Source organism: Stegastes partitus, unplaced genomic scaffold (assembly GCF_000690725.1).
Source record: "Stegastes partitus isolate 25-593 unplaced genomic scaffold, Stegastes_partitus-1.0.2 Scaffold10, whole genome shotgun sequence".
Taxonomy (NCBI): Eukaryota; Metazoa; Chordata; class Actinopteri; family Pomacentridae; genus Stegastes; species Stegastes partitus.
This window is the reverse complement of record NW_007577741.1, coordinates 365811-376062: the sequence shown is the minus strand read 5'-3', so window position 1 is coordinate 376062 and position 10252 is coordinate 365811. Positions and strand designations below refer to the sequence as shown.

The 10252-nt window shown below is 42.4% G+C and overlaps 1 protein-coding gene across 1 annotated transcript in view; it reads right to left on the bottom strand.

Moving 5' to 3' along the window:
- LOC103359780 (aminoacylase-1) overlaps window positions 1-7398 on the bottom strand; it is a 12321-nt gene extending 4923 nt beyond the window's left edge. The window contains exons 1-7 of the mRNA XM_008285303.1: window positions 7353-7398; window positions 6870-7016; window positions 2669-2733; window positions 2452-2556; window positions 2264-2358; window positions 1990-2066; window positions 1008-1097 (exon numbers count right to left, since the gene is read on the bottom strand). Coding sequence (XP_008283525.1) covers window positions 1008-1097; window positions 1990-2066; window positions 2264-2358; window positions 2452-2556; window positions 2669-2733; window positions 6870-6996 — 559 coding nt within the window. The 5' untranslated portion in view covers window positions 6997-7016; window positions 7353-7398. The remainder of the gene's footprint in view (window positions 1-1007; window positions 1098-1989; window positions 2067-2263; window positions 2359-2451; window positions 2557-2668; window positions 2734-6869; window positions 7017-7352) is intronic.
- Between the last annotated feature and the right edge of the window lie 2854 nt (window positions 7399-10252).

Below are 10252 nucleotides of genomic sequence, written 5' to 3'. Positions count from 1 at the left end.
CTCTGAATTCCAGCGCTGCAAAACTTTACCTGTGACCTAAATAAATTCTGCATCTGAGAACTGAAGATTTCTCCGGCTTGTTCTTGGGCTTCCAACTAAAGAATCGGGTCTAACAATAGGTTGATTTTTTTAGGCTGATATTTACTACAAGTTTCAGTAAACTGTACAAGCACCAAAGTGCAGCAGTTCAGGATATTGTTATGGTTACTGGTTATTATGGCTGTAACTATCTGTACAACCACAAGTAATAACCAGTCAGCTCCTCTGCTTCATGAAAAGTTCCTCTTGGGCACCTTCAGAGTTAAGACACGGAGCATTAACTGTATCGAGTCTTTGTGTTTATTTACGTTTATCTTCTAGGATTCCCATTGGCTGTGCCCTGCTAGTCTTCCTGGAGACCACATAAAAACATACATTAAATACTGCAGCACAGTGCACCTCTCCTGTGTGCCATAACGGCTTCAGAGGTCCAAACAAAACACTTTAGGTACAAAAAGAAAAACTTTATTTTAAGTCATATCATTCAGTCCTGCATTCATCTGCATTAAATCTGCTACCTGCCAAAAACCAGTGGAAATGTCTGACAAGAGTCTCGATGTGGGGATGAGGTGGAGGCCGAAGGTGCCACAACTACTTCCTCTAAATCCTTTATTTTACCTGTAAGCACTTTAGAGAATCTCATACTAAAATAATAATGAAAACAAAGTGTACATTTTTATCCTACGTGAAAGTTTATTTGTGGTCAGTTAGCTTAGCATCACTAGCAACTTCACCAGTGCTGTTGCTATGGTTACCCGCAGCTAAATCCAGCCAAATTATTTTGTTTTTCTTTTTAACTTGAACTGTTTAAGGTGTCAATTTAACATATCTTTGATAGGAAAAGTGTCTGCAGGCATGATTTAAACTCAACAAATGACCCAGTTTTTTAACTCACTATTCCACCGAGGCGCCGTCAGTGTTTTCATTCATTAACTTTTGAAAAACGCAGCCAACAGTTATTTATTTACCTTCATCAAGGGCAAAGCCAATGTTTAATTTCTGAAACCCTGGATGCTTCACAAATGTTTCCATTCCCTTGTGACCTCCGACTTCCTCGTCTGAAAAGGAAAATAACATGCATATTTTATTCATCGTCGTTTGTCAAACGTCTCACACCTGGCATCAGCTACAACCGCGTGTGCACAGATCTAATGAAATCCTCACTGTTGTTGTCGATCGTTAAAGCGAACCTGCTCATGCCGGGTGGAGCTGTGTGTGAGCAATACTGTAATGTCACCAGACTTCCCAAACCAGTGCTCAGAGCGCTGATTTGTGCTGAATGGGGTTTTGTTTCACTTCAATCTACAGAGACGTGAATCAAAGCCTTTGTGTGGCGAACAGACAAAACACCACTATTACCCACATGTTGAGCAGCGGTTGAATCTGAATGAAAAAGGTCTTGTACCATCTGTACCGACTCTTACGGAAACATCACATTAAAGCCATTGTTCCAGCTCCACCAAGTCCTGCTGTCTCATTATCAGCGGAGATAAAATGTCATTATACGACACGTACAGTCGGTTTTACCACCCAGTGAACCCGCTGATAAAGATCTGATGCGTCCTGTCTTCACTCCTATTGAAGACTGAACAAATTCCAGGATGTGTTGGGGGTTTTATTGCAATCTGGAGGCAGCTCTGGTGGTTCTACTCATTTGGCCAAATGAATGTGTTTTGTTGGTTTGTTTTGTGCATCATCATACTACAAGATCGCAAACTGCAGCGTTACTTCTATGTCCACCCTTTGTGATCACTGATAAATGTGTATTTACTGTCTTTCTTTTCAACTCATCTACATGTGGGGCGACTTTATCAAACATAGAAGTGATGCATGTGGCTGAGTCATAACAACATTATGTACAAAAGCTAAAGCGAGGAGGTTGTCAAGTCAGTGCCTGCATGTCTGCATGAACAATTACAAGCAGCGATAGGAAGCAATGAAATATCATACCAGGAACAAACATTAAATGTACAGTACGCATCGGTTTCCATCCCTCCGCCTTCAGCCTTCTGACTGCCTGGATGTACCTACAGAGAACAACAGCAGACAAAGCAGATATGTGACAGCAACAAGAAACGGAGTGTGAACTGACAGAATGCAGGCTGAGTGAGCGGGAGTTAAAACAGGTGTTTCTCATAGAACATAAACACAAGTGAAGCTCACAACAACACTAGAGCACAAATCCTGTTTAATAAAACAAGTTGTCAAGGCAGTTTATACCCACTGTATAGTTACACATTTCATGTCCTGTGATCCCCGGGCATAAATGTTGCCCTCTGCATCTTTGAAAGCACTGAAAGCATCGTATTTCCAATGTTCCTGGAGAAGAGATTGATATCAAATCTATTTTTTTCATGTGCATTACAGGTGAAAACAGGATTGTAACGCCGCGAACGGAGGCGGACGCCATACCTGGAAAACAGGCACAACATCGGTGTGGGAATTCAGTAAGACGGATTTCAACGTGGGTTTCGTCCCTTCCCATGTCATGATCGACACAACTCTGCCTGGACAGACCTGAAGAAGGGAGAGGACATGACGGATAGGAACGCTTTTTATCTGTTATGGCTCGACAACATGTGTACAGCTGTTTTCAGCACGGATTAAACAACCATCAGGTGACACACACCTCAATCTTTGTTATGGGTAGCTCAAGCTCCTCCGCTATTCTGTCCAGGAACCTTAGAGCAGCATCTATAAATGAATAAACAGATAGCAGAACAGTCTGTTTAAAAATTAATAATTGAGTGAAATTTCTCAACCCCTGCTGCTGCTGCTGTTGCTGGTATTGTTGATCTCTGGTGGGGTCACAGAAAACCGAGACAGAAAATGTCTCTCGTCACCTATGAAATATTCCGACTTGTTTCCAGTAACGAGGCAGGACTGTGCCACCTCCAGACTAGTCTGAAAACACACCGTATAGCAGCTTGTTTTGGCCCTATGACGAGAAGCTGAACAAAAAACCTGCGACTTGTGGATTGATTACTTTGCAGAACAGCTCAGCTTTTAAAACCACAAACTGAATACATAACTGGGAGTGTTTAATGTCTAACTGATGCAGATAAAAAGTGACCTTTGATAAATGATAGAACAAAATATGATAACACTGTCAATGACTTTCAATCTCTATAGTTGTAACAGGACACATTATAAACTCATTTAGAAGGAGTTTTTAATCTATATGTATGAAGAAACAGTCATAAAAAGAAGTAAATAAGTGTGTGGGATGAGGAATTTTACATGGAAATATGGGAAAATTCACTGCACAGCCGGTGGTTTTAGCTCATGTGTAAGCAGATCATGCTTGTTAGCAGTGCAGAGCTGCAGCTGGTAAATGTCTCTGGAGTGACTGCCGGGGTCTTAATAAGCTGCATTTCAGTCACTATTTCATGCGCGTTCTCATGTCCAACAACAGAAATAGAGAAATATGTAAATGACAGCAGCTTTATTGGACATTTGGCTGTATTTAAGTTCACTACATGTGAGCACAGAGAGAAGGACAGACGCAAACAGATGGAAACACTGGCTGAGCTTAGGTTGCACCCAGTGTTTGGTCTCCAGGCTTCACCAGTCTGTCAGTCTGTCCTTCAGCTCCACAGTTTGCACACATTTCTGACCTGTGCCCGTGCAATCAAACTGCTGGATCTTCAGCTCCTCAGATGCTTGGAGTGCATGAAGACGTTTAGCAACAACAAAATATCATCTATGCTTTTCTCCTTGCTGATACTGAGTCTTGCGTCAGTGGAAGCAGCTCTAATGAGTAAATAAGTCTGGTTCCGTGCAGCTTCCTGTTCAGACTGACTCACCTGCAGGCAGCAGGCAGTGAGGAGGCACGTTGATGTAAATTCTTAGCTGTAGGACTATTGGTTCCTCAGTTTCTACGTAGAAACTGGATAAAATTCTGACTGGCTTGTAGAGCCGAGAGGCCATCTAACTAGAGTGGGCCAGAGCAGTGGTTCTCAAACTGGGGGTCGGGACCCCGATGGGGGTCCCAAGATAATTTCAGGGGGTCGCCAGATCATTGTAAAAAATTAAAATAAAATAAAGCCTACATTTATCTAATAAATGTGTATTAGGGCTGTCAAAATTAAAAGTGCATACTTCTTCCCACTCCTTTGTCGGACGTGTTAATGTTATGATTTTTATTATTACTCTTTTTTGCTCTTTCTTAAATTACTTTCTTTTGTTTTTTTACCTTCATTTGTTAAAAATACATTAAATTCATTCAGAAGAAGAAAATGAACGTGTTAATGTAAAGAGACTAATCTGTGGAATTAACACATTCATTTTTAACACATTAATGCCTGAACAACACAGTTACTACTAATGAGATATTAAAAATTCAAACTGGGGGGTCACAAACACAAACTTATGTTATCTTGGGGGTCGTGACTAAAAAACGTTTGAGAACCACTGGGCTGGAGGAATGCTGAGCATCTTCATATTCTCTCAGGTTGTACTTTACACCTCAGAGCAGAAGTTTCAAAAAGACTCCTGCATGCTGTCTAACTTGCAAAAGGTCATTTACTTGTGACATGTTCAGGCAAAGAGAGGCCATATTGACTCAGAAGCAGCTGTAACTCTGCAACCACTAAACATACAGAACACACGAACTACAAAAACATCATCCCATCGAATGGCAACTTTCCAGAAAGTAAGAATCATAAAAAATAGGTTGCTAGATAGATGGGGTGAACTCAGAGGCTTTAAATGTTAAAAAACCTCAACTACAGGGAAGATGCACACTGAGCCCCAGAGTATCGATAAGCTCTGACTTTAACAGTTCTGCTGTCGGTGCTTTATAAATTACGAAGGCTGTGTTGGACGTTCTGTCTCACCACCGTAAGAAACTTTCTATCTTTACTTTCCAAATCCCAAAGAGCATCCTCTGTTGGAGTCTGAGGGGTGGAGGAGACCCTGAGCGAGTTAACACCGCCAGTGCTTGTTGCTTTGTGTGTAAGAGCCAAAACAGAAGCAATTTGTCCAGACATCCGGCAGAAGTTGCATCCAGTGGTCTGTTATGTACGGGAGCAGCTCACACAGAGAGTTACACGATTATACGAACATGCACGAAACCACCAGAGCATCATCTGGACGGTCGTAATTCAGTTACAGCATCGAGGCCTGGAGCAGGAGGGCTTCAGTGATTTGAAGGCTGCAGACAAACTTTTTTTTCTTTCTCTAACTGAATGTTGGGATGAGCAGTGGCAGAAGAAGTACTTTGTTTTCTTAACTACAAATATTGTCAAGGAAGGTCCTGCATTTACTGTTTGACTTAAAAGTGAAGAGTTGATTGGCACAGTGCACTCACATGAACTAAACATCTCTTCGCGGTGAAGCTTTAAATTGTTTAATAATGCTGGAAAGTTGAATAAAACACATATTGCCTCTTTTTGTGAGTAAAACTTGTGACATTCTGTGCACAGTGCAATGATCACGACACACAATGCATTAGACAGCTGTGTGTTTTGTGTGTTTTGTGTATTTTGCTGTCAATAATCATTGTGTTTATTTTACACATTATGGTGTATAATAGTTCTTTGCTCAAAAATGTCACTTTACTTACAGTAAAATTTAGCAATCGTAACTCTCAAAAGGTTAGTTTTCTTCTAAAAAACTAAAAATCTCAAACAGTACTGATAAAAGTAGTTTCAATCAGAGTAGCACTGTCAAAATCTTAACCATCTCTATTTACAGGTTGCATATGTGCAGTCGTCCTCACATGTATTCATAGCCTCCCACAAAAGAAGGAAAAAGAACAACTTCAATCACTGAAATAAGTTGAAATTGACAAAAGTACAAGTACAAACTAAATACATATATATATATGTATATGAACTAATATTTAGTTGAACAACCCTTTGAGCCAATCACTGCCATCAGGTGTTTTCTGTAACTCTCAGTCAGACACCTGTTGACAGGTGTTCTGGCCCACTGCTCATCAGCAAAGTGCTCTCATTTAACAGATTTGGAAGGGCCTTTAATAGAAGGGTGTGAAAAACACACTCACAAACAAGGCATCCACTCATTGGATCAGTTTCAAGGAATTTCATATTTCAATTTAGCGCTTTTAAACTTGTAACATGAACGATTTCTGCTTTCCAGGGATCACGGTCCACTGCCCAGGCAGTCCAGGTCATGGATCTAGGTTTGTGGAGAACACAGCTGCTGGTAAATGCAGAGTTTTACAAACCTGTTGTTACAAGGACTTATTGAAGGTGTCAATGACAACACCTGTCTTTTCCCTTCCTTACAGCGGCACGTCATCAACTCCTTCCTGGACTTTAGAGAGATTTTGACCCACTACTCATCAGCAAAGTCCTCTAATTTAAGAGTTTTGTTTGTTTTGTTTTTTAAATATTCTTTTCAACCACAATTCAAAAGCAATGTCTTATTTCACTAAACTGTAATTTAGTAAATTTTTATTTATTATTACTTTTTTCAGTTTCTAGTTATTTAAGTGACTTTTGTGAATTTTGCCTTTTGTTTAATGGAAGGGTCTGAATACATTTGAGGACGACTGGAGATGAACCTGCAACTGCAAAGAGGAAATGCAAAAAAGAAAAACACACACACACAAAAGCAGATAACACACACTCTCCCCTGTACAATATATACACACAGCATCTAAACTCCCAGAATCCATGCAGCATAAATATATATATGTATGCACTATCTCCAATAAAACATATTTCCCCTTTTAGCTTTAAATTAAAACAGTCACTGTGTGTTTGCCCTCATCAGTGTCCTGCAGCAGCTATTTACCCTCCTCACAGGTAAAAGCCTAAATCTAGCGCTGGACGATGCGCTGTGACAACCAGGAGTCTCACCGTAGTCGGGCTCCGGGTGGACGGTCCTGAGCCGGAGGTATTCTCTGAACAGACCCACGGAGGGGTCCTCTGCCCCGGGGGCGCTCTGTCCGCCGCCGACCCCTGGGCCGTCTTTGTCAGGCAGCATGGTGAGACGTGTTCCCTCCCCTGAGCACACAACACACAACAAACCGGTTTTCACAGTGCGGCAGGCCGGGGACGCGTAAACACAGATTTATATGTGGATCAGTGCGTCTGGTCTCCGCCACGGCAGCGTGTCGCGCATTAACAGATCCGGTTGGAGCTGGAGCTGCTGCAGCTGTCGGTAACCTGCTCGAGCACCTTGCTGGAGGTTCGCCGCTAACAGCGAGCTAGCCCGGGACAAAACTAACCCGGGACTGACCCTCCGGCGGCGGCGGAACGAGGATGGAGAAGCTCGGCGGATATCACAGGGCGCTAAACAGCGTGTGTGTTTATTCTCGTCCGTTAGTTGTCGTTACTCACCTTCTGCAGTCAACTTGCAAGTCAGACAGCAGCCTCCAGTCAGCTGACCAGCGAGCTGCTGGCCTTCAAAATAAGAGGCCCTCCTCTGGAACCGGTCCAGCCAGTGGGGACTCTGCAGACCCGGAGGCTACACTCCCAGGACCCGCACCTCCGTTCAGACAGAGCCACCTACCGCAACGGATGATCAGTGAAGTGCACCGCTTACCCACAGCCGTCCTCAAACGTGTTCAGACCCGTACAGTAGAGAAAAGGCGAAATTCACAATAAAATAACAAGAAACTGAAAAAAGTAATAATAAATAAAAATTTGCTAAAATACAATTTAGTGAAATAAGACGTTGCTTTTGAATTGTGGTTGAAAAGAATATTAAAAAAAAAAAAAAACCTGTCCTGGAGAAATGAGAGCACTTTGCTGATGAGCAGTGAAATCAGAACACCTGTCAACAGGTGCACAAGTCTGACTGAGAGTTACATAAAACACTTGATGGCAGTGATTGGCTCAAAGGTTGTTCAACTACATATTAGTTTACAGGTCCCATCATGCTTGTTTGCTTGTTTGTTTGTTTGTTTTTTAAATATTTCTGTTGAACCACAATTCAAAATTCAAAATCAATGTCATGATTTTCATTACATTTTATTTATTATTACTTTTGTCAATTTCAACTTATTTCACTGACTGAGGCTGGGGTTTTTTTTTCCTTCTTTAATGGGAGGATATGAATACATTTGAGGACGACTGTGCTTAATGATTAATTAGTAGTGGTATCACATATCCTAATGAGGATGATTAAATATTGTTATATATTATTTAATATTGTGTATTAAATCCATTACTTATTAATATCTATATGTATGTGTGTGTGTGTAGGCCTATACATATATTTATGTAGTGTACTGTTGTAATATATTTATATTGGTAATATACATTTCTGTAACAATTAGGAAATGACATATTTATTGTAAAGAAACTGATTATGTATATGGTACAATTATATACTGTATATCGGTGCAGTTAAGTGATGCATGTATTATATTAAATCCATTTATTATATATGTCATATTGTAATGGATCATAGGGTGATAAAGGAGTGGGAGTTGATAAGTTTGTACTTCTCCCTGCTCCTTTTCAGACTCATGTTTGTACTTTTTTTCCCTGTTTTTTTATTTAGTTTTTAGTTTTATTTTGTCTGAAATAAATATTTCATTCATTCATTGACTTACAGTTTTAAAGGAAGATTTCACTCAAAATATACTTATTGTTATTTTTATTTTATTTGACCTTTATTTTACCAGGTAAAAATGTTTGAGAACCAGTTCCTGTTACGAATCTGGTTCAGAGGTTCCAGCACAGACAGAGTTCACAGCACACAGTTTGTCACAGTACGAAAAATATTTATTTACAATCAATGAAGGCAAACACAAAACTGGCAGATTCAAACGGGATGAACTGAAGGAGGTCCTTTAACAGATAGGCAGAGAAAAATGTACAAAACAGAAAGTGAAAGTGAACCAACACTACTACCAAAACTATAACATAAACTGCACTGCATTAACTAACTCACACTCCTAGGCAGAGCCTGAGGCGGAGGTCCTGACAGTACCCCCCTCTCCTGAACCAGTCTGGGTGTCTTCTCCGAAGGCCCCAAATCAGGCTGGGGTCCAAGATCTGGGGACCCAACTCCTCTCCTCCGGGCCATAACCCTCCCAATCAACCAGGAACTGGAGCCCACGTCCACAGTGTCAAACATCCAGCAACCGCCGTACAGTAAACGCCAGACCATCATCCACCATCCTGGGTGGTGGAGGGGGACGACAGGGCGGGGGCAGTGGACTGTCCTTAACAGGTTTGACCTGTGAGACATGGAAGGTGGGGTGTATCCTTACAGACGGAGGCAGCCTCAGGCGAACAGCACTAGGATTAATGACCGACAGGACTTCAAAAGGACCTACAAATCGTGGCGCAAGCTTTCGTGAATCAACCTTTAAAGGTAAGTCATTTGTCTTTAGCCAAGCCTTCTGTCTGGGAGCGCAGGCCGGGGCTGGTGACCGACGGCGATTGGCCTGCTGTTCCATCCGTTGAGCTGAGAAAGTCAGAGCTGCACGAGCTTTCCTCCACTTCACTTCACAACGATGAATGAAGGCTTGGACTGAGGGAACTGCCATCTCCTCTTCCTGGGACGGAAACAGGGGGGCTGATACCCCAGAGAGCACTGGAAAGGTGAAAGTCCAGAGGATGCATTAGTCAGAGAATTGTGCGCATACTCAACCCAGGTCAGATGGTCACTCCAGGTGGATGGGTTCTCAGAGATGACGCAACTTAGGAAGTTCTCCAGGGACTGGTTGGTGCGCTCGGTCTGACCATTGGACTGGGGATGGTAACTGGACATCAGGCTAATGGTAGCTCCCAGGGCCGAACAGAATGCCTTCCAGACCTCAGATGTAAACTGGGGCCCTCGGTCGGACACCACATCAGGGATCTCATGCAGGTGAAGGACATGCTGGGTCAACAGGATGGCTGTCTCTTTAGCTGAGGGGATCTTGGGGAGAGCAATGAAATGAGCAGCTTCAGAAAACCTGTCAACAATTGTCAGAATAACTGAATTACCGTGGGACACTGGTAAACTAGTGACAAAGTCCAGTGCGATGTGGGACCAGGGGCGCTGAGGTATAGGCAAGGGTTAATGTGAGTCTCCGATCCGGCGTCGGTTTGTGGTTTGCTGGCATCTTTTGTGGAATGAGGTTGCAACTGTCAGAATGAACCACTTCCCGCCCTGGAGAGAATCAGGTGATTACCGATCAGTTCCACCTGTCAGCGCCGCCCACACATACCTAAGAAAGTGGAGGAGGAGGGGGAGAAGTAGCGCTCCTAGGTGGAGCCCGAGGTGAGTTCCCATTTGCAAT